Here is a 22869-nt window from a genome sequence, read left to right as displayed (position 1 = left end):
CTTTTTCTTTTTTTTTTCGAAATTTAATCAAAGATGTAATCATTCAATTTTTTTATTTTCTCATAGCTTTTATCAACTTTTCTTTATTGAACTTTTTTTCATCCATTTAAAGCATCACTCCGAATGTGACAAACCCACCAAGCATGTCTACGCTTGAATTTCACCTGGCGCATTACTATTATGTAAATTGAGCACTAAATAAATATCGAGTTAATAATCTTTAATTTTATTCTTTTTATTAGTATAACTTTTGACCTACTAAAAAACACATAGATGGGTAATGATAGATTGATACTCTTTTCTTATAAACTGCACCGATTTTCAACCACAAGCTTCTCTAACATTATAAACTGCATATTTTATTCTCACATTAATGCTATTACCGACCGATATTAACCTCATAGAACGATATCATCCTCGAAATCACAGCTTAGGATTTGGTCGAATTATCTAGAGAAAATTATTATATAAAAATATATAAGAACAGTATCTACGAATCGGTTTTGGACCTAGGCACAGTAGACACCATGATCCTTATATTCAAAACGATTGTCAATAATGAAAATGATTCCAAAGAAGTTTTTTTTTTTCTTTTTTTTGAGAAAAGGCTTACCAAAGAAGTACTTTTGCTATGCAAAAATATGAATTTCAGAACAATATTCTATGTGTCTATACTTAATTCCATTGATTTTTATATTAGTTACGATATCAAGTATTGTGACCCATTATATTATAAGATTTATTCAATTTGATATTGGTAATTGCTGAATATAATTATCTATGACTTTCTAAAAGAATATGGTTGATGGGGATTAAGTTTGTAATGAAAGAAGACAAATTTTATAAAAGGGAACATAAGAAGACAAAGAATCATGGAGGCTCTGGTGATAGTGCCTGCCAAGAATTTCAAAGGATAGAACGTTCTCGAGATAACTAAAGAAAAACTATAAGTATATGATACACTTAATCAAGTTTCTAAAGAGACTCAAAGTTAGAAATGTTGGATATGTAATAATGTTTTAGGTTTATATACGAGCAATGGCCGATAGATATACTCAAAATTAAATTTTAAATTTATCTAAAAAGATTTGTATATATCACACATATAAAAATATATAACAATCACCTTGACAAAAAAATCTCCGTAAATCTAATAATTCCATATTTAAAAATATTTCTTGTTTGTTAAAAAAAAAAAATTACAGACCACAATTGTTATGATTCCAATTAAATAAATATATTATCCGTTTAGATATTATAGTTGCTAGCTAATATCCTTCCGTTTGAGGAAAATAATTGAAGGCGAGCCCACTGAAAGGATTAGTGTACCCTTAAGGCCTTACCCTCTTAGATTTCTCCGAGCAACTAAACATTAAACAATTGTTGTTCTAATACATCAAATCAATCTCAGAGAGATCGATTCAGTAAATCCAAAGTAGCATTGCTTCTGGTCAACCAAGTGAAAATTCCGACGAGATTTCGATGTGTTTCATCTGATTAAGAATCTGCTTCTGTAGAGTAAATCTGAAATCTTTTCGAGATGGGTCTCTTCGAATCGGTGAAATCGATCAACTGGGAACACGAATCGTTCCCGGCTTACCAGGATTTTGGGTTTTTGCCTCTCTTCGCAGTGTTCTTCCCTACAATAAGATTTCTTCTCGATAGATTCGTCTTCGAGGTAATCATTGCCTTATCTTCTGATTCGTTGTTTCTCTGAATCGCATTTATTGACATACACAGAAGAAGAAAAAAAACATATCGCTTTCAAATCGTATATGTATTTTATATAGTATATGTTATGTCTCTCTTGTTTGTAACTTTAATGCTAAATTTCTACTTTTAGTAACGACTCTTGAGATTAATCATTACTCTTGACTCGTGTCGGTAAATGAATTTAGCTCATCATCATTCAGATCTTGTGATGAAAAAGTCTTTGTAAATGCAATGTTGATGAAGATTGTATGTATTGTAGAAGAAAGTTTCACTTTTTGTTTTCTTTTAGCTTTGGTTTCCATAGTTCAATGAATAGAGATACGTATTGGTGTTTTTGTAGAAATTGGGAAAGCTTTTGATTTATGGAAGGAAGAGTCCGGATAAGAATGACAACATGAAAGAGAGGAAGACGAAATCGAGAAAAATCAGAAAATTCAAAGAGTCAGCTTGGAAGTGTGTTTACTATCTCTCAGCTGAGCTACTTGCTTTGTCTGTGACATATAATGAACCTTGGTTTACAAATACTCTCTACTTCTGGATTGGTCCTGGAGATCAGATTTGGCCTAATCAACAGATGAAGTAAGAGTTTCATTATGATCAATCTCTTTTTTATTGTGATGGGAATTTGCTAGATTTGATCTCTTGTCTAATCATTTTGTTCGTTTTCTCATGTGCAGGATAAAGTTGAAATTTTTATATATGTTTACAGCTGGGTTCTACACATACTCTATATTCGCTTTGGTTTTCTGGGAAACAAGACGGTCAGATTTTGGAGTTTCGATGGGTCATCATATCACAACTCTTATTCTCCTCGTCCTCTCCTACCTCTGCAGGTACAATCTTTACATACATATATGTGTGTACATACATTTACCTTTTGTGGAGGAAAGGATCCTTATTTACTTTTGATCTTCTTTTGTATTCGATTGTTGATAGATTCTCTCGTGCTGGTTCTGTGATTCTTGCACTCCATGACGCGAGCGATGTGTTCCTTGAAGTTGGAAAAATGTCGAAATACAGTGGAGCTGAGAGTATAGCAAGCTTTTCGTTTGTTCTTTTCGCTTTGTCTTGGGTCATTCTACGTCTAATTTACTATCCTTTTTGGATCCTCTGGAGCACTAGGTTAGTTTTATCTACATATCAGTACTTTTCTCTTGAATATGCTTTTAAGACTCTTGTTGATGTTTGTATTGTGTGTGATTTGTGATTTGTGATTTGCAGCTATCAAATTATTATGACTGTGGACAAAGAAAAGCATCCGATCGAAGGACCCATCTATTACTACATGTTCAATACTCTTCTGTTCTGCTTGCTTGTTCTTCATATTTTCTGGTGGGTTTTGATTTACCGGATGCTTGTGAAACAAGTACAGGATCGAGGCAAGCTTAGCGAAGATGTCAGATCCGGTATGCAGTAAAAATCAATTGCAATGAAAATTCATATTTTAGATCATTTAAGTAGATATTATGTCAAAGGCAAAGTAGAGACTGAATTTCATGTCTTTTGCAGATTCTGAAAGCGAAGATGAACACGAGGATTGATCGCATCTTGAGACTCTGTTTCTGAATCAGACAGAATTTGAGAACAGAGACTGTCATACTTCAACATAAGCAGGATTCACTGAAGGTGTGTGCGAAAATTTTAACAGTCAGAGGGTCATAACCGAATCAAATGGATCAGATAACTTTGGAGATTGCATTTTTGGATTGGTTTTCTCAATCGGAATTTTGAGATGATTGATTTCTTTGGTTTGAGCCAATTCAAGATTTTGTTTAGACACATTGCTTAAAGCAACTCCTTCACTTGTTTTACTTTATTTTGTTTTCTGTAGTTTTATTTATGGACTTCATTTATTGTTTTGGATCATTACAATAACACAATTTCTTGTATTATGAAATTTCATCATCTTGGATCTTTTCAGTTCTTAGAAGTTTTTTTTTCTCATATTTTACAATGATAAACTTGCTAAACAATGATGAACTTGTTTAACATTATCCAAAAGAAAATAGAGGAAAATAGAGGAAAAATCACGAATGTTGGCAAAGTATTGCAGTGCAAGGAGTCGAAGAAGACATAAAGCTTCTTGCATCTGTTCCTCAAAGCCATTTCAATCCTGCTTTCTGTAGCCCAAAATTCTGCCGTTAGAGTCGAAACTACGAATCCTTGATGAACCATAAAGAGTCGACAAAGTCCCGCATAATATTATTTATGATTTAGTGTTGTATATGATTTTAGATATGTATCATAGTCACATATCTTTAAGACCGTGTATTATTTGTGCATGATGAAATGTAGTGTTATAACATATTATGGTGACATATTGAATTTTTTACGGTTTAAACCTCCATATGTATGAGTAAATGCCATGGAATATTATAAGTTTGTCATAAACCAAGAAAAATATATGTTATATAGTTTTAAGAAAAAAAAAATCTCAAAAGAAAAAAATAAATGTTGGTAAAGAGATTTTCAGCATCTGAGGCAAATCCATAACCTAATATGGTTTAAAAAAAAAAAAAAAAAACAGATGTGCCCTCCGGAGATGATTCTTTAAAAAGGTCGAGATCATCATCAGACGTAACATGTATTCGAACCTAAAGTTATTGAAGGCAAATAGATATATGTAGCTCCGACGGCAACAAAGAATACAGAATAGAAGCCAATGCCTGCCAATGAAAATGTGATATACTATAGATTTTCTAATTAATTTCTTGTAGAATTTTTTGGTCTTTCTAGAGATAATATCATTTTAGATACCACTAGTTGTTAGTATTGTTGTCTTTTTTTATAAAAAAAAATAAGTGTGTTTATATGTGCTTATGTCATTCTACTTCCCAAAATCTTTGCCATCCCAAAGTCAGATATCTTTGAAGTCAGATTTTTATCTAGAAGAATGTTGCTGGGCTTCAAGTCCCGGTGGATTATGGGACTGTCTCTAAAATTGTGCAGATACGAAAGTCCTCTTGCAATCTCACGGATGATACGGAACCGATTTTCCCAGTTCAGTAATCGGCTTCGAGCCTCATCTACACACACATTGATTGGTCCATTAAAAAAAACACAAACCAAATCGAATTAGAAAAGAGGTTGAAAAACAAAATATACATATCCAAATAAATATATATAAGGAAATGGAGGAGGGGAGGCCACTGACTGAAGAGATAGCGATTCAAGCTAGAGTTTTCTAAAAACTCGTACACTAAGATCCTCTCATCCCTTCGCAGCAACATCCTTGAAGCCGGACAAGGTTTTTGTGCAAGACGTTTAAAATTATTCGAACCTCGTTCTTGAACTCTTCTATCCCTTGAGACGAATCTGTCGCTTCTGTTCCGTTTGGTAATAATGCCTGTAACCACATTATTATACAATATAGAGTTTGATTAACATAGATATATACATATGTTTATACATTAACATATTCCAAATGAGAGAATTCTTACCTTATACACGATACCGAAACCACCTCGGCCGAGTATGTTGGAAGGAGAACAATTATTTGTCGCCTCCACAATCATTGTAAAGTCCATGAAGGTAAATCGATCTTCTTCGGTTATTTCGCTAATCATAATTTCTGTTTGATTTGGTCCTACGCATATATAAAATAATAATAACTATAAGAATGCTACAAAAAAAAAAAAGAAAAAGTTGCACTATAAATAAAAATCATTATCTTTATTATAAATCAATATTTTTTTTAAAAAAAAATTTGATTCTAAACCTAAAATAATCGATTTTGGGCTTAAAAAAAATCGATTTTGGACTTAAAGATCTTAAACTTAAAAAATCGATTTTAAGCTTAAAAAATCGATCTAAAGCTTAAAAAATTGATTTTAAGCAAAAACAAATTGTTTGTCCTCTTATTTCAAAAAAAATTTGGTGTGTTTTGGATTTTAAGCAATGATAATTTATATTATTTTAATTATATATTTAAAAAATATGTTATAAAAATTATTTTTTATTTTGATTATAGACATCATTTTTACTGTACACTTTAGGCTTCAAATGATTTTAGGCCGGTCATGTTTGTATAAATGAGTTCTTATCAAATTTGATGATGTTTTGAACTTTGTTGTTTTTGTTTAGTGTTAATTAATATTCTTTTTCCAGTAGTCTTTCAAAATTTAGAAGTTGTTTGATTTGATGGTGAAAAAAAAAATTATTTGAATAACCCGATAAAATATTACCCCGGAAAAAGAAAAAACAATCAGCATTTACAAGAGCACACAATAGATTCACGCCTTTGAGAGGTCTGTTTTAGGCTAAACCGGTTAGCATCTCGCTGTCTTGGTCGAGAAGACAGTAAGTAACATCGCAAGGAAAAAAAAAAAAAAAAAAAAAAGTCTCTTCTTCGTTCTTCATCGATTCTACTGCATCAAGGTACCTCCTTTTTCACGTTCTTCTCTACACTAAGCCCTAATTTTTCTGGATCCGATTCTTTTACATCTGGCTCGATTTGATTGATACTCTCTAGTTTGCGTCCTCACTCTTGAATTTTAGAAATTTTGAGACTTTTTCTCCTTTTGCCTCTGTATTTCTGGAGATTTAGGTTATAGTTTATAGTCAAAGATCGAATTTTGCTCAGAAAGATCCTGGGTTTATGTCATGTTCTCACGGATTTGAGTTTGAATATCGGTCTAGTCCAGTATAATGTAAGAAACTTGATTTTTCGTTATCAGTGTAATCTAATATTTTTCGGAATAGATTTGAAATTTTCTTTTGTTAGATTTTGGGGTTTCCACAATTTTGGTTGATAATAGATGATGTAGCCTAAGATCTTTTGTAGCTAATGGAGACAAACAATACAATGTAGTCAAACAATACCTTTGCATCCACGCCTAGTTCGAGTTTATGTATGATCTAGAGAAAATACTAAGAACACTAGATTTTTATTATATGCTACATGATTCAGCTCTTTAGAGAAACGTAGAGCTTTTGTTAGAATTTGGAGTTTCCTCGGTTTTCCTTAGATGGGCTTAAAAGAAAATCTGATGAAAGTCCACTTCTTTACGAGTTATTTTAACGTGTCAAAATGTAGGATATATGATTAGATGATTGCTATCTTTCGGTGTATTGCTTGTGGATATTAGATGAATCGACGTTCTTATATGCCCAAGAACGAACAGAAGTCTGCATCTGATTTAGTTTTTTGCAGGGATAAGTTCTATTTTAGTGTCTCTGTAAATCTCACTCGTTTGCAGGGAGTGTGCAAACTCTTATTTAGAACATAAGATATTTTGTTGCCTTCCTGTTTGGTTTATAGTAGATATTGGATTCAATTGAAGTATTACAGTTCAATTAGAATCTAGAGAGGTGTGTGTTTGCATCACCTGTTTATGCTCATCCGTACATCTTTCTTCAGATATGCGAGTGCCTTTCGCTACCTAACTGCATCTCTGATATGTCTTGATACAGGTTTGTGAGACTTCATTCAAAAGCTAAGAAATGGAAGATGTACTAACCGAGAACCCTCCACCTTCAAGATTCTTCCAAGACGATCTTAACAACTTCGTTCAGCCACCTGAATCCCTTCCATCTCCTTTCATCGTCTTCTCAAACCCGAAACCTGAACTGCCTCTCCGACCATCTCTACTCATCATAGCCGTATCTTCACCTTCCCTCTACGTCTTCCACAGTTTACCTTCAAAGACTCTCCTTGGAAGTCTCATCATGCCTGAAGTCCCGTTTTCTGGAAACACCATGGAACCGTCTTTAGAAGACAAATCCTGCAACATATATTCATTGAGTAGCATCGATGATAAAAACTCGATCCTCCTTGTATCTGTTCAGCTTCCGGTGTCTCCTGAACGGTCTAACCTAGTCTCGAGATTACTCATTGGCCAAGACATTATCCCTGAGCGGGTTATCATCTTGGATTCCATTCAGAGCCGTAACTTCAGAGGTAAGCTCTCACCAGACGAAACATTGGCTGCTAAACTCGAGACATCATCTGAGAAGAAAGCAACATCTCGTGTGAATCTGGATTACTTCCCATCAGGGAGTGTCATCGACGGTCTGAGTGCTTCACTTCTAAGCCGGTGTCAGCTGAAGAACATTAGAGGAACGTTGGTGATCTCATGGCCTGAGTTTAGTCCTTCTGTGATAAGATTTGTCGGAGCTCTTTTGAAGAACATTGTCCCGAGTTTGGATATCGCAAGTGTGAACAAAGATCTGGAGAAGTACTCTTCAAGAACTGGTCTTAAAAAGGATGCTTGGCTCGACTCTGATCTATATACATGAGTCTCAAAATAAAGTTGCTTTTTGTTTCTTATGTAATGCTTAGCTTTTCTTGGACAAAACAGAGACCTTAGGTTTGTTTGTGTTGTTCTCATTGCAAACAGTTTTGTTTCACTTTCTAGTTTGTTTCTTTTCGCTTTGAGAAAAAAAATGAAAATTTCTGAGATTATTAAGGGAATTGTTTAACATATAATCTATCAGTTACAACCAAAATCTGAATAGACCCCAAGTCTAGAAATAAACAGAGCTAACGTAGAGTTTTAGTTATCACATTGATCTTAGTTTTATATTTTAGACATTAATTTTCAGCAAGATAAAAATTTGTCTCCACACTAAAATATACGAGTCCTTATGACACCAAAAACCTATATACAAGATAGTAGAATACAAATAAATAACAAGTTTATATATGTTTATGACAAGAACCAAGATCCGATAATTCTCTATCTTGTCATCTTGGACCTGACAACTCCATGGCTTGGACCAACACCGATGAATCGTCTGTGAGATCCGAATAACGTTCAGAAGAAGAGAACTCGTTAGGTTTACTGTAACTTCTGTTGGTTTCTGTTCTCTGTGAAGAAGCTTCCCATTTCTCAACGAGACCATCGCCTTCAAGCATTCTCACAACTTCAGACATCTTAGGACGATGAATCGGAAGGTACTGTGTACAAAGCAAAGCCACTTGAACCATCTCTTCCACTTCGATTCTATCGTAATGCATCTTCAAATCCTTGTCTATTATCTGTTCTAGCTTCTTCTCTTGTTGTAGTTTCTTCACCTACAAGTAACCCCCAAAAAAAGGGAGAATTTATAATATAGCCTATAGATTTTTAAAAATTGAAACTGTTAAGAATCTTGTCGTTGCTCCTTACCCAATCAAGAATCGCTCCTCTTTGGTTCGCTGCCTTTCCAAACTCAAGAGCTCTCAATCCAGTGATCAATTCAAGTAAAAGAATACCAAAGCCAAACACATCTGTCTTCTCAGAAGACTGTCCGGTCGAGAGATACTCAGGTGCGATGTGACCTACCGTTCCTCTCACGGCGGTTGTCACGTGAGACTCCTCGTGATCCAAAAGCTTAGCCAAACCGAAATCTCCGACCACCGCTTCGAAAAATTCATCGAGAAGTATGTTTGCAGCTTTGACGTCACGGTGAATAATCTTTGGATCACACTGCTCGTGCAAATACAGTAACCCTCTTCCTGCTCCTAATGCTATTCGCTTTCTTGTGCCCCACTCCAATACCGGTTTAGCTGCAACACAACATACATACACACGAATCAAGCCGGTTCAACTAAATAAATACCCTAAACCAAAACAAAAAAACAAAAAAACCCTAGATACGTAAGTTATTATTATAACCTTTGAGACGAGAAGCGACACTGCCATTGGACATGTAAGGATAAACAAGAAGACGTTCCATGGAAGTGGTGCAGAAGCCGTAGAGGCGGAGGAGATTACGGTGAACGGCGAGGCTTATCATCTCAACTTCAGTCTGAAACTGAGTCTCTCCGCCGCCATTGTTTACATCTTTTAATCTCTTCACCGCCACAATGGTTCCATCATGTAGACAACCTTTATACACATTCCCAAACCCTCCTTTTCCTACTAGATTCTTGCTGCTGAAGTTACTTGTTGCGGCTTGAAGTTCTTTGAAACTAAACCTCCTTAGATTCCCTAGACATACTTCTCCTTTGCTTTGGTCTGTTAAAATTTTCAAATTCACAAACGCATTGGTACAATTGTTTGTAGAAAACCGGTGAGAAGAAAAGGGTTTTGAAATTACCATTAATGTCAAAGAATACTTGTTGGTTATGTCTTCTTTTCCACCAAAGAAGAAAACCAAAGCCAATGATCAACAAGCAAACACATGTAAGGCTTAAACCCAAGGCTATCGCGATTTTCCGGTTTTTTCTTCCTCCATCAGATACTTCATCTAACAACAACAACAAAAATATAACCAATTTTAGATTACAGAATCTAAAGCTACAAGATTTATTCTTTTTTGGTTTCAAGATTGAAGTTTTAGGTTTTACTTACTTTGTGAACTGTTCAAGCTAATTGACATTGGCTTAGGTTGAGTCCCATTGCAGTCTTTCTCAGTTCCAGTTGGACAAATCTGAGGATTGCCCATAACACTGCATCACAAGTAGAATAGTGTTATACAAAAATTATTTCTTACATAGGGTAACGTTATGTGTATAAATTGCAGAGAAAAGACAATGGAATTTACAATTACCCTGTTTTTTTCTCAGAACAGAGTAAACGACAAATATTCTTTTTCAGAAATAGACTTACTTGAATGTTTTGGCAAGTGATCTTGGAACTGGTCCACTTAAGTTATTGTACGACAAATCCCTGAAAAAAAATAATAATGAAATATATAAATAATTATATACATAGACGAAGAAAATTAGAAGAAAATAAAAGACAGAGAATGTACAAAAAAGTGAGTTGGGTCATGTTTGCCAATGTGCTAGGAATTGTTCCTGTCAGGCTGTTATTATTAACCCTCCTGCACCACAATTTTCAATACAAAAAAATCTCCATAAATAATCATAACAAATTATAATTAAATTATATTGGAGAAAACATTTGGAAAAAATGGGTTCTTACAAGTACTGAAGATTTGTGGAATGAGAAAGAGTGAATGGAATTTGGCCGCTAAATTTATTGGTAGAGAGATCAAGTGTTTTGAGTTTCATCAATTTCCCAATCTCAGGAGGAATATGTCCTGTTATGTAATTGTTCTGCAATAGCCTTTTTTTTGGTGTATCCAAAAGCATAATTAGAAAATTCAACTAAGTAATTAAGAGATGAAGCAACTATGTTTTAGTAAATTAAAAACACTTACACAGTCTGAAGGTATGTTAAATTGCCAATACTGGATGCAAGAGTTCCTGACAAGCTCTGGCTTGGAGCTCCTCTACATACACATGTAAGTAAAGACTGTAAACACATGCGTACATAGTATATAAATATATATATATATGTGTGTATATATGTACTTACAGGCTTAGGACAAAACCATCAGGTGAGCAAGTGATCATGTTCCAGCTACAAGGATCAACTGCTGTGTCATCCCAATTCATTAGGACTCCATGAGGATCAATCAGTGAGCTCTTGATTCCTATAAGAGCAAGAACTAAAGAGGAAACAGAAAAAGAAAAAGAAAAAAACATGTTTTAGAAACTAGAAGAGATTGACAAAAGCAGAATATTTGTCGATTTACCTTCAAAGTTAACACCTTTGTCTGTGAGCTCTGCATAAGATGAACATAGCAAAAAGATGATGATGAGGAAGAAGGTTGGAGAGGACAAAGCATCAATCAGTTTTACTTCTCGTCTTCTGTGCACCATATTTGTATGAATCAAAACATGCATTCAGACTTAGAGTATTAACTTCTAAGGTGCACAATTTGAGGTTTGTTTATTTTGTTTATGAAATATTTACTGAGAAAAACAAGAAACAGGGGATTTTGATATTGAAGTGTCTGTGACTGAAAGTGAAAGAGAGAGAGAGATAGTGAGAGAAAGATTTGTCTGCCAATTATTATCTTATGGTCTGAAGACTTTAAACTGGAAAAGGCAGGAAGAAAATCGGGTAATGCTTTCTTCTTTGATTTGTATAGTTTTCAATCATGTCTGAAAACTACTGTATAGTGTTTGCTTCTTTCATTGATTAGCCAATAAGTTTGTTGATTCAGAGTTTATTTACGTATACGAAAATTGCAAATTTCTATTTTTAACCTCAAGAGAATATATATACAAATGCAACTTTCTTGATATTAATACCAATGAAAAAGAGAGAAAATATGTTCAAAACTTTATATTGCATGAAAATAGATTAAAAAATACAAAAAATACAAACCTGTTTTACTTTACAATATAATGATGAAATATTACAAAGGTACGATTTTTTCTATTGAATAAATGATTGTTTCTTAATCATCTCTTAGAACACATACAATTATGTACTGTATTTTCTTTCCAGATAAAATATATATCGTGTCGTAGTTAAAATGTAACATTGGTTTCTTTTGGATAAAAAAAATGTTTTGTAGAGTGCTATATGTATAATAGACTCATGTTCTCGGATCTAGGACGGCAATAGACGAAAGGTTAGAAAATTTTGGGATAGAGAAACAAATTCTAATCGTAAGATAATCAATTCGAGCAGGTAAAAAGTGAATCCTTATGGTACGCACCATTTATTTAGTCTAAATGTAAGCACCGATAAACATACATTTTCCGGGAAGAATAATCAGGTGGCCTCGAACGAATAAAGCGTGAAATTATTTTATATATAACCGTGAATTAATTAAAGTAATAAACTGTGAATTATACATAGAGTGTGGGACACTTGTGCCGCATAGAGACAATGCGACGAGGGAATTCTTCTTTTTCTTTCTTTAATGACTCGCTTTAACTCTGCTTTATTCCCACTCATCATCCCCAATAATATTTAATTACTCGTAAATAATTATTAACGTTCATAGACGCATTATATTTTATAAACATATTTTTCTTAATGCTTAAAAAAACATCTTTTTTTCTTTTGTCCACAAATACCAAAAAAAAAAAAAAAATTTGCGCTATTTTTTACATAACATAACATGTGCTATTATTGTCAAATGGATGATTTTTTTCTTTCGTCATGTCTTAAGTGGTGGACTATTAGAGAATAGAGAGTACTTTTTTAACAAAACAAAATTAAAAGGTAGAATTATAAATTTAATAAGACGGGAAACAAATATTTTCGAATGAAGGTACAAAGAGAAAACTACAAAACTTAAAATGTCAAAAGATGATTCATGATTGACAGCTTAAGGTGTATTGGTAATTTCGAATGTAAAATAAGTAAATTTAATAAAATATCCAAATAGATATGCTATATTTGTCAATTTTAAGCTTTTGGTGCTATTTTAGAGAAGTGCCTTTATATTTAGAGTAAAATTGTATATTTTATGAAATTTTGGAAACATTTGGGATAGAAAAACAATTTTGCTCTATAAAATAAACGATAATATATACAAGTAGAAATTTAGATATAATATTTATTATGAAACTAAAGATGAGCAATTTAACTTTTTATTATTAGATTTGTGTATGATTATTTACTGGCTCTAGTACTTAGTACTTTACTAGTCAGTACTACTGGATGATTAATTTGTTAATCAACGTTTTGATTAAGAAATTATTGAGGCGCAACTAATCCAACAACGACTAATTATATACATCTCTAATTATAAAAGTTAAATTGCTAATGTTTTTTATATAAGATTTTTTTAAAAAGACTAATTATAATGGTAAATAAAAATTATAAGCTTAAATTATTTAGAAACACTAAATCAAATCAAATCTTTGTCTACACAGTGATAGTCAACAGACAAGTCACTTTTCAAACCACAAAGCAAACTGCTTTATAAAAGCAAAAGCTGTCCTCTTCTATCTTTCATCATTACTCAAATTTGTTAGTGCATATCACTGATTTCATATACAATTGGAAAGTGAGTTATTTACTCATTACCATTTATAGTACATGAATTTGCCAAACTGAGGTACAGTGAAATAAATTATTGTCTTCATAAAAAAGTTACGAAAAGTTTAGTTTTTATTTTTGGAAGTAATTTATTGAGATGAATTCACAATCAAACAATGGCATAATTAACGGTTACACCTAGTAAAAATTAAATACAAATAAGTTTTTAATGAAATGCATAATGCTTGATTTTAAGGCAAATTTCGGCCCGAAGTCAATAATTTGTGTATAAAGATAATGGTATAGAGAAAAAGTTAGTTATTTTTGCTATTTCGGACAATTTTTGGGGGGCAAAAAAAGAATATGTTAATATGTTATTATGATTTGTATGTCGTGTGCATGGATACACGTGTGATACAAAAAGCTGATTTCGTCATCTTCGTAATCAATCTCAATGATGCTAATAAATGATTTCAGGATCTATAAGTTAGTACGCAACTACATCGCAACGTTTGTGTCATTGTATGCATAGCAATGACCAATGAGAAAGTGAGCCGACTCTTTTAGATTTATAGGATTATAAAACCGAAATGATCGATAAATATTAATTCGTTAAAGTTTGGAAGTCAAAACTAATAACTCATCTCTACATAGAAGAAAAAACTGAATCCGAACCGTAATCAATTTTGTAGGTATAACTTGGAAGTTGTAACCAACATTTTTGTTCTTTTTGGCAATATTGATCATCACCGTACTGTATTTTTTTGCACAAAAAAAAAGATCATCGTATTTCTCTCACGATTTAAATTATTTGATTTATGACATTGTAAAAGACGTTGAAATGTTGTTGCAATTGTAGCTTAGTTCTTGGATATGTCTGGCTCTTAATTATATAATTATACAATATAAAAATCAAATTAACAAAGATAACAACATAAAATTCAAGTGCCTTAAAATTGCCTTCCAAAAAAACGATTGAATGTTCGTACGTTATTGAAAGTGATGTAAAAAGTAAAACCCCACGTCTGTCTCTTCAATCATATATTGTTCGTCACTGGATACAGATTATTGCCCCTCCTGCCTCATTTTTTTTCCTCTTTTTTTTTTTCTTTTTTTGTTTGAACACCAGTGCCTCCTTTTATTGTTTTAACAATATAAGATATTTTGGTAACGTTAGAATTGGCTAAAAATGATGTTAGTGAAATACCATATGACGAAATACCGATGGAAATTAATGGTGATATCTGACGAAATTTGTGTAATGAAATCTGGCGGAATATAGCAAATCAGTACTGTATGTTAAAAAAAATGGCAAATAAGCTGAGTAATAGAATAAGGAATCAGAAATTTATTCAACTAGAAATAGTTACAGAAAATTTGAAAACAAAATATCTGAAAGAATAAAAAATATTGCCTGCTTAATTAGCTAACGGAAACTATTATCTAAAATGGTTTTTAGAATCTATATTAGTATGAATAGGTTTTTAAAAGTGTGATATTTTAGTCAATCGCCCATGAAAAAATGGGAGTAAAACTAAATTAATTATTCAGATTAATTAGAAAAACATTTGCCTGTTTAATTAGTTAACGGTAACTAATATCTAAAATGGTTTTTAGAATCTATATTAGTATGAATAGGTTTTTAAAAGTGTGCTATTTTAGTCATTTTCCCATGAACAAATGGGAGTAAAAGTAAATTAATTATTCAGTTTCATTAGAAAAACATTTGCCTGTTTAATTAGTTAACGGTAACTATTATCTAAAATGGTTTTTAGAATCTATATTAGTATGAATAGGTTTTTTAAAGTGTGCTATATTAGTCAATTTCCCATGAACAAATGGGAGTAAAAACTAAATTAATTATTCAGTTTTCAGAAATATTTAAAGTTCTACCTAAGTTAGTAATTTATCTGAAAAGACAAAAAATTCGTTCCGATTACAAATTAAGAAAGTATTGAGAGAAAAACAAGCAGACCAAACCAAAATACCTTTTTTTTCTCGACACTAAAAATGGCCCCCTTAAAGATCTATCAAGGTTAATAAAAATGAAAGTGGTACATGCATCAAATAATTTCGGGGTCGTTTCCATTGACAAAGTTGTCTGGCTAAAACCAAAACGACATTACTTTATACATTCATTGTCTATTACATATATGGTGTTATGCAAAATAGTATTTACGTAACATGCGGGTATCAAAATATATATTAAAAACATGTATATAATTAGGTTCTGATTAGTAACACGTAAATTTGTGTAATCGTTCTAAAATTTTGTTTCTTCAATCAAAATTTGGGGTTGTGACCATACAAACGTTAAATGATCTGCAAAGCTCAAACACAACAAAGCAAATAACATCATATCACGACCATACCAACATTAAAAGATCTTCAAAGCTCAAACACAACAAAGCACATAACTTAAAATCTCTCTGATGCAGAACCCAGAGAACATAACAATCACCAACGTTAAAAACCCAAACAAGAACTACTTTCATCAGAACATAACATATTCTTCAGAGATCTACAGTTCTATCTTATTCAAAAACAAAACACAAAGACCAATAAATCAGAATATATATCACTCTTCTTCTTTAACCACTTCTTCTTCTTTCCAACAGAACCTAAGAGTCGATTTCGGTGAGCCACATTCAACAGTCTTGACAAATTTCTGGTAAAGAACCGAACCACCAAGCTCAAGCTCCTCTAGTCCTCTCTCTTTGATCAAGTATCCCTTCACATCAACCACACAGTCACGCGCCAATAGTCCTGTCCCATGATCAGCGTGCACCGCTACAGAGAACTCTCCCGGTCCAAAACAAACCAGAACCCTGTTCACCAACTCCTTAAAGTTCAAAGCTTTTAGATCATAGCCAACTGTTTCAAAGCTTGCATAGCTAAAACCGTCTTCTGGTATCACGTGAATGGTCGAAACCGCATCTTCTTCAATTGAATTCATCGAGTAACCGCACGGGTCAAACTCAAAATCGCAGATTTCAGAGCTTGGAAGGATGTTTCTGATACCAGAGCTAAGAGTCATCTCAGAAGCTGAAACCAAAGGGGTTTTGAAGAACACCGAAGCCTTTCTCTTGTCTAGACCAGTCATGCACATCTCCAATGTATACACGGGTTTGTCGCAAGCTGCAGCAGCTTCATCAGAAGAAGAAGAAGCAGAGTAGACATGCCATCTCTGAGGGTTATTAGCTGATCCTCCCATCACTAAAGCCTTGCTTCCTGATTTGAGGTTACCAAAATAGCCATCAAGTAGAGCAACCTCCTCTGAGAAGCAACGGTGAGGGTATGATTGAGCTACAGAGAAAATAAAACTTCCACGAGTGTAGCGGACGGATTTGACTGTGAGGGAAAGGGAATCAGCCAGATTAAGGATATGTGGGATTGAAAGGAGCAGCTTTGTAGTCCCGCATGTTTTGATGATGATCTTGTAAGGATAGACAAAGAGGCTAGACTCAGAGAGCACGTAAGAGTCGACAAAAGAGTTTGAAAGCGAGGAAACAATGCTGCACGCTGCTGGAGTCAAGATCTCATCTAGTTGGGCTTTAGTAAGAGCACGTAGACCCTTTCCCTCGGGATCAAGAAAGACACTAGGCTTGAAGAACGAAATTTCAAGCCTTTTCTCAAATCCTTCAAAACCAATAGCAGAGACAGCCATTTTTTAAAAGATGAGTGCAAATAAAGAGGAAGAAGAGTTTTGAAAGCAAAAGATCGTTAAAGCTAGAACGTTTGATCAACCACGCTTGTTAAGTGGTTAGGAGGAAAACGTATTGAGGAATATCAGGATGGTTTGCGAGTGATCTGCATAAGAAAAATAAACAAACAAAGGGAAACATGTATAAGAAGAGAATCAACAAGTTTGCTATACGGTTTCTTCTACAAACTCTAGACTTTGAAACAGCAACTATACTTACGTTTGAGTAAGCAGCAGATCTGAATTTCTTGATTCCACCGTTTGGTCGAACGTCTTCAATGCTGTATCCAAGAGGAGCTTCGTAGAAGAGACTGTTACTACTACTAGACTTCTTTTTTCCACCTTTAGTCTCCATTTCTCATTCACCTAAAAGATTATCACATAAGAAGAAGCAAAGGAACAATTAAAAACCAGAACTTTGTTTCACAAGTAAGGCAAAACTCTCAGAGACAAAAATCTATGCATAGAAACCATCTCTCAAAAGCCTACAAAAAAAAGCTAATGATATCTTTTTGATAATAGAAACGACTAAGGAAGATAAGACTAGTGAAAAATCTGGGATTGTGGATCTAAATCATCATAAAAAGGTGAAGTTATTCCGATACAGAGGATAAAGGCTGATAAAGAAACAATTTTTATAGGTCCATACAATAACGCTGATCAATTGGTATCAAATCCTAATCTTTATCGAAGCATAAAGGTGGAACCTTTAGAATTACTTGAACAAACTCTAAACTCATGGAAGCAAGATAGTAAAGAGGTTAGGAGAATGCTTAGAAGACACAAATATTGTTTTTAAGTTAACGAATCAACCAATCTGATTAAACCCTTGAGAGCTGAAACCCTGAAAACGGCGATACAAACAAGAAAACGCATAAATATCGAACTCCAGAGAATGATCAGAAAACAAAATTCAATACCAAAGAACCCGAAATTTTTATTGAAAACTACCCTATTTGATAGGAACGGGACGAAAAGATTGATTTGACTCGGGAAAAATGAAGAACTCCGAATTGATCTCTCGCGCTTGCTGTGATGTTAATTTTGATTTTCTGAAGTGAAGAGAAAATTGAGGTTCTACGAGACACGAATAGCGTAAGAGGTATTGTTTTAAAACAAGTTTATTTCACCATTGAAAAGATTTGATTTAACGTAATTTTGGCACAAACGTTACACGGTCAAAGTTAAGGGAAATCATTAGAGCAATGATTATGATTTTTTTATTTAATTTTCTAGACGAAATTTTTTAATTAATACTTTCTAGTTTCTACTGCAAAGTACATTTTAATAAAATTCTTTCTTAAGTCGAAAGACAGTAAATGGTTTTTTTTTTCTAATTGTAAATGAGAAAGACAATAGATGATGATAAGGTCTCAATTGATTATTCAGGAAAGGGAAGGCCGCGCATCAACTTGTTGATATCCTAAGGTTAGAAGATTTCTGATTTTATCCTTATACTAGATTTTAAGACGCATGGGAATGTTTTATTTTTTATTTTTAATATAAGTTGCATTTATATTTTTTGTTTAGATATAATTTATTTTTATTATTTTTTTTTAAAATTAAAAAATTATTTTTTAAAATTTTCGTAATAAATTTAATTATAATTTTTTTTGAATTTTTTGAATTTAAATTAAATTGAATGAAAATTTTTGTAACTAAATTTAATTAAATTTCTAATAATTTGAAATTTAAATTAAAAATGACCTAGATTTTAGGAAATCTAAAAATATCTAAATTAATAACTAATTTCAGAAATTAAATATAAAAATAAAATAAAATATTATAAAAAAATTTTTTGTAGTGTTTGGATGTTAGTATTAAATATTCTGTTTTAATAGAATAGATGAGAAGGATAGAATAATTGTGCAATATTTTAACGATAGTATTAATGTTATTTTGACAGCGAGTGGCATAAAGCTGGAAATTTTTGACCCAAGAGCCAAGTTGAAAATCTTCTCAAGACATCTATCTCTTTGTCCCCTTTGATTTTCCTGGAAAAAAAATTGTATATCGCTATTACAATTTTATATTGGAAATAGAAAATTTTCATATGGTTTAGTTGAGTAGATCACCAATTAGAAAAGTAACCATGTTTTTAGGAAAACCAAAGACCGTGAGAGGAAAGCACCATTAGAGAGAAGGATAGATAAAAAAAACTTAGTGGAAGATGAAATATTGATCTGATAACCAATAAACTTATTTGAAAGATTTAGGAAGAGGAAATTAAGGTCTTAAACTTAGATAACTCAGTCGAATGGGAGATGTATATTTCGGCCTTACCGGCGTTTAAACGACAACAAAGTATTGCAGTAGCGACGAAATTTACAAATAAACATCACTTTAAAGAGACAGTTTCATATTAATGCGTGGTAGACTGGTACTAAACTTGATTCAAACTTTTTATTATTCGAAATGTTATCGTCCTCTTTGAGTTTTTTTTTTCTTTCTCTAAAACAAACTTTTAGTATTAGGTTACAAACTTGTATATCAAATGGGTTTTGTTGTTTCCTTGTGAACCCTAATAAAATAGTACAAGTCTTGAGAGTAACTTACACCTTTCTTGTGCTTGAATTTTCTTATAAGAAAAAGAACTGTACTATATATACGATACGTCTAATCGTATAATTGGCCTGACTAGTCTCTAAATGTACTATACACATATAGATTTAGTATAGAATCCGTAGCCTAAAGTTTTACAGCGAAGATCTTTATTTGGGAACAAAAACAGTGAAGATATTTGAAGATTCATTTATCGAATACTGCAAATTACAACTTAAATATACGATAGATGTAAGACTTTGAATGGAGAGAATCTTAGACGTTAGCGAATACACAAAAAATAATAATTAAGGGGGGGGGGGTAGAAGATTTGTGGTGTGCAAGAGAATTTGGTTCACTTGGTGGATGAGATTCTTATTCCTCTTCCATAATGTTTTAGTTCCTTTGTTCTATATTCTCTATTTAATATTCATACATGTTTGTGTGTGTGTGTGTATTCTCTATTTAATATTCGTACTTATTGTTGTTTGTGTGTGTGTAATGTTTCTTTTGACGTAGGGATTATATATATACCTAACAATTCCAATGGAATACAAAGACTTGTGCTACTTTTATTCAAAAAAAAAAAGACTTGTGCAACTGCTATGAACTTAATCAGAGTAAACCGAGTAGCTACCCTTAAAACCGGATCCGGTTGGAGGAGTATTACATAGCTAAGGATTAATAATATTATTAGTTTGGTGAGGAACAAAATGAAAGGAAGTAACAGGCAAAAAAATCTGAGGAAATATGAATATCAGTTATTAGCTTTGACATTCCTCCTCTTTCGGAAAAAAAAAAAAGAATTATAAGAGGTGATTTTTCTTCGACTTTCTTCCATTTCCGCATTCTTCTTGGTCCATGTCGCGTCTTGATCGATCCATATTTTTCAAAACCTAAAATTATATAAAACAACCAAAAAAACACTACAAGAACATCCTAAGACTCTTAAAGAACACAAAGACTCAATTGGTCAACATAAACAAAAGTCAAAAGAAAACACTTTTTAAAAGATCATTAAAACACACCAAAGAGCATAACAAAAAAAAAAAGAGACTCTTAGAGCATCATGAAAACACATCAAAGAGAATGGAAACAAATGAAATGAAACGCTAAAAACGGAATACATCATACTCTTCTACTAATTAATATCCCAAAAAAAACAATAACAACCCAAGGTTAAGTATGCGTTTTCCGACATAAAATACGTTTTGATTTACGCAATAACGCATTCAATAGAATTTCTTACTTCATATTACTCCAGTAGAAGAATTGGCAAATTCTTGTGTACTCCGGGCATTAGAGCCACATATCGTGCATATTCCATACAAGGCTACAAGCCCATTCTGAAAAATAAAACGATCACTCGTTATATGAGTGTATTATCAATTAATATATTAATTAATTGGTCATGAGAAAATGGATGTTACTAACGACTAAAAAATTATCGGCGACAAATCTCTAAAGTGCTTGTTCTGCTGTAGACTCATTCTTATTCGATGTAAGGGATTGGAAATTTTCCTGTGTTTTTAGGTATCATCGGTCAAAAAAGACACATGAAAAATTCAGACACACTTACTTATTTACTACTAATTCAACTATTTAAAATCGAGTAGATTAAATATTGAACACTTCCTCAAATCGTGAGGCTAACACGGAGGTCGATGTACATTGAGTCGGGTGCTCCGGATGGGAATATGAGAAGTTGTCTCCCAAGTAACTGCAATATTTAACTACTAAACATCATGATTTCAAGTGATCCATTAATCTCACTTGCGTTCTTTTTCAAAGGAATATATGATTATTGAAATGCTCTTTTTCGAAATTTTATTGTTTTGTATTTTTTTGGAACCTAATTTGTTGGATTTTTTAAGACTAATGTTGGTTTTTTTCGACTAATGTATTTGGATTCGTAATTGTAAATATAAAAACAGTGGTTGATAAATATAACTATAGAGTTTATTGTTAGAATATCATCAATCCGATTAAACCCGGTCAGACTACATTTATCTTTATTCGATCACCAGAAAACATTTTTTAAATTTAATCCAATTTCCATCGATACGTATTTCATACAATCAAATTTTGTGCTAACAACAGCTAATGCTATAAACTAAAGAGACGCTCACGAAATTTATTGACGAAGAGTAGCTAATGCTTGCATCATAGATCTCTTAAACTTGAAAGAATTATATTGCACACGTGATCATTTTTCAACTTGCATAAACAAAAATACAGTACTAAACTAAAACTCCAACAACAAAATTATTATATTATTCTCGATGCAAGATACTACTACTAAATTATTCGACAAAAATCCAAATTAATGATGGCGAAACTTCTTGGTTTCATCGATATTGATAAAATGTACAACCAATATCCCGATTTAGAATAAAGAACTACAATAATTTAGCTTACATATACGAATTCCCATACCTTTCTACTATTTATAAAATTATATAAGATCTATAAATATCAATGATGTATGGGTCGTGATCATTTGTTAACGTATACAATACTTTAAAAGTAATATTTGTGGACATCATTAAAGAAAGCAACTTTGATTTTGTCTATTTTTCTCCCAAAGAAACTTTGATTTTTGTCTACTCATATAAAACGCAGATGCTATATTCCTCTAGGGAAAGAATTGAGGCCAAAACAAAAATAAATAGAAGAAGAATATGATTCTTTAAACTTTTCAAATGTAGAAAAGTATAGAGTATAGAACAGCGACAGCCTGTTCTCTTTGATGTATACAAAAAGATTGAATAGGCAATATTATATTTATTTCTATTTAAATAACCAACCTCTTGAGGAAAAAAAAAACCAACCTCTTAATTACATCAAAGTTCGTATATTTATGGCATTTTATTAACTTGCACGCATTTTCGTTTATGGTTTCTTTCAATCTCCATCGCGTAGGACACGTACTCGAATGGACCAAAGCAACGATCATAATTAACTCCAAAATACTGTTATTAGCATCATATCTCAATCGACATATACTTAATGTTGAAAACGTAAAGAAAAGATAGACAGAAAGTCAAATTATTATGCCTTCACGAAAATTACTCCCAACAATCTGAAACTATATACAAACCCATTTTACAACTAAAATAATTCTGAGCTTAATTCGGGAGCTTAATTCATTAATTGATTCATATACATTTGAATTACTAATTTATAGGGGGTGGG

The 22869-nt window shown here is 32.5% G+C and overlaps 4 protein-coding genes across 7 annotated transcripts; 2 read left to right on the top strand and 2 right to left on the bottom strand.

The window, feature by feature from the left end:
* Positions 1 to 1304: 1304 nt before the first annotated feature.
* On the top strand, positions 1305 to 3621 carry LOC18012172 (LAG1 longevity assurance homolog 1). The gene is made up of 6 exons (XM_006395588.2): positions 1305 to 1678; positions 2054 to 2292; positions 2391 to 2546; positions 2650 to 2835; positions 2935 to 3119; positions 3223 to 3621. The coding sequence occupies exons 1-6, from the start codon at positions 1541 to 1543 to the stop codon at positions 3252 to 3254; spliced, it is 936 nt and encodes a 311-aa protein (XP_006395650.1). The 5' UTR covers positions 1305 to 1540; the 3' UTR covers positions 3255 to 3621.
* Positions 3622 to 6003: 2382 nt separating this feature from the next.
* On the top strand, positions 6004 to 8065 carry LOC18012171. 2 transcript variants are annotated; one of them, XM_006395587.2, is made up of 2 exons: positions 6004 to 6090; positions 7126 to 8065. In XM_006395587.2, exon 2 carries the CDS (start codon positions 7156 to 7158, stop codon positions 7948 to 7950), a length of 795 nt encoding a protein of 264 aa, XP_006395649.1. In that variant the 5' UTR covers positions 6004 to 6090; positions 7126 to 7155; the 3' UTR covers positions 7951 to 8065. The 2 variants fall into 2 exon arrangements, with proteins under 2 accessions (XP_006395649.1, XP_024007090.1); XM_024151322.1 differs by lacking the exon at positions 6004 to 6090 and adding an exon at positions 6210 to 6362.
* Positions 8066 to 8216: 151 nt separating this feature from the next.
* LOC18012846 (protein NSP-INTERACTING KINASE 2) lies at positions 8217 to 11471 on the bottom strand. The gene is made up of 11 exons (XM_006395586.2): positions 11182 to 11471; positions 10962 to 11094; positions 10804 to 10875; positions 10566 to 10709; positions 10393 to 10464; positions 10248 to 10307; positions 9990 to 10087; positions 9736 to 9885; positions 9312 to 9653; positions 8823 to 9202; positions 8217 to 8728 (listed from the first exon to the last, which is right to left on the bottom strand). The coding sequence occupies exons 1-11, from the start codon at positions 11330 to 11332 to the stop codon at positions 8399 to 8401; spliced, it is 1932 nt and encodes a 643-aa protein (XP_006395648.1). The 5' UTR covers positions 11333 to 11471; the 3' UTR covers positions 8217 to 8398.
* Positions 11472 to 15772: 4301 nt separating this feature from the next.
* LOC18012981 (S-adenosylmethionine decarboxylase proenzyme 3) lies at positions 15773 to 18232 on the bottom strand. 3 transcript variants are annotated; one of them, XM_006395584.2, is made up of 3 exons: positions 18085 to 18232; positions 17354 to 17499; positions 15773 to 17240 (listed from the first exon to the last, which is right to left on the bottom strand). In XM_006395584.2, the coding sequence occupies exon 3, from the start codon at positions 17095 to 17097 to the stop codon at positions 16009 to 16011; it is 1089 nt and encodes a 362-aa protein (XP_006395646.1). In that variant the 5' UTR covers positions 17098 to 17240; positions 17354 to 17499; positions 18085 to 18232; the 3' UTR covers positions 15773 to 16008. The 3 variants fall into 3 exon arrangements, with proteins under 3 accessions (XP_006395646.1, XP_024007060.1, XP_024007059.1); XM_024151292.1 differs by having other exon boundaries at positions 17841 to 18216; XM_024151291.1 differs by having other exon boundaries at positions 17354 to 17977; positions 18085 to 18212.
* Positions 18233 to 22869: the final 4637 nt, after the last annotated feature.

This window comes from Eutrema salsugineum, unplaced genomic scaffold (genome assembly GCF_000478725.1).
Source record: "Eutrema salsugineum unplaced genomic scaffold, Eutsalg1_0 scaffold_6, whole genome shotgun sequence".
NCBI classification, from domain to species: Eukaryota; Viridiplantae; Streptophyta; class Magnoliopsida; order Brassicales; family Brassicaceae; genus Eutrema; species Eutrema salsugineum.
This window is presented reverse-complemented; position numbering and strand designations above follow the sequence as displayed.

Excerpts from the sequence above, each read along its gene's own strand:
- LOC18012172 (XM_006395588.2), top strand. The coding sequence starts at position 1,541 with ATGGGTCTCTTCGAATCGGTGAAATCGATCAACTGGGAACACGAATCG. Across the intron at positions 2,836-2,934 it reads TGGATCCTCTGGAGCACTAG|CTATCAAATTATTATGACTG; the intron begins GTTAGTTTTATC and ends TGTGATTTGCAG. Across the intron at positions 3,120-3,222 it reads TAGCGAAGATGTCAGATCCG|ATTCTGAAAGCGAAGATGAA; the intron begins GTATGCAGTAAA and ends TGTCTTTTGCAG.
- LOC18012171 (XM_006395587.2), top strand. The coding sequence starts at position 7,156 with ATGGAAGATGTACTAACCGAGAACCCTCCACCTTCAAGATTCTTCCAA.
- LOC18012846 (XM_006395586.2), bottom strand. The coding sequence starts at position 11,332 with ATGCATGTTTTGATTCATACAAATATGGTGCACAGAAGACGAGAAGTA. Across the intron at positions 10,465-10,565 it reads TCCACAAATCTTCAGTACTT|GAGGGTTAATAATAACAGCC; the intron begins GTAAGAACCCAT and ends ATTGTGGTGCAG. Across the intron at positions 10,308-10,392 it reads ATGACCCAACTCACTTTTTT|GGATTTGTCGTACAATAACT; the intron begins GTACATTCTCTG and ends ATTTTTTTTCAG.
- LOC18012981 (XM_006395584.2), bottom strand. The coding sequence starts at position 17,097 with ATGGCTGTCTCTGCTATTGGTTTTGAAGGATTTGAGAAAAGGCTTGAA.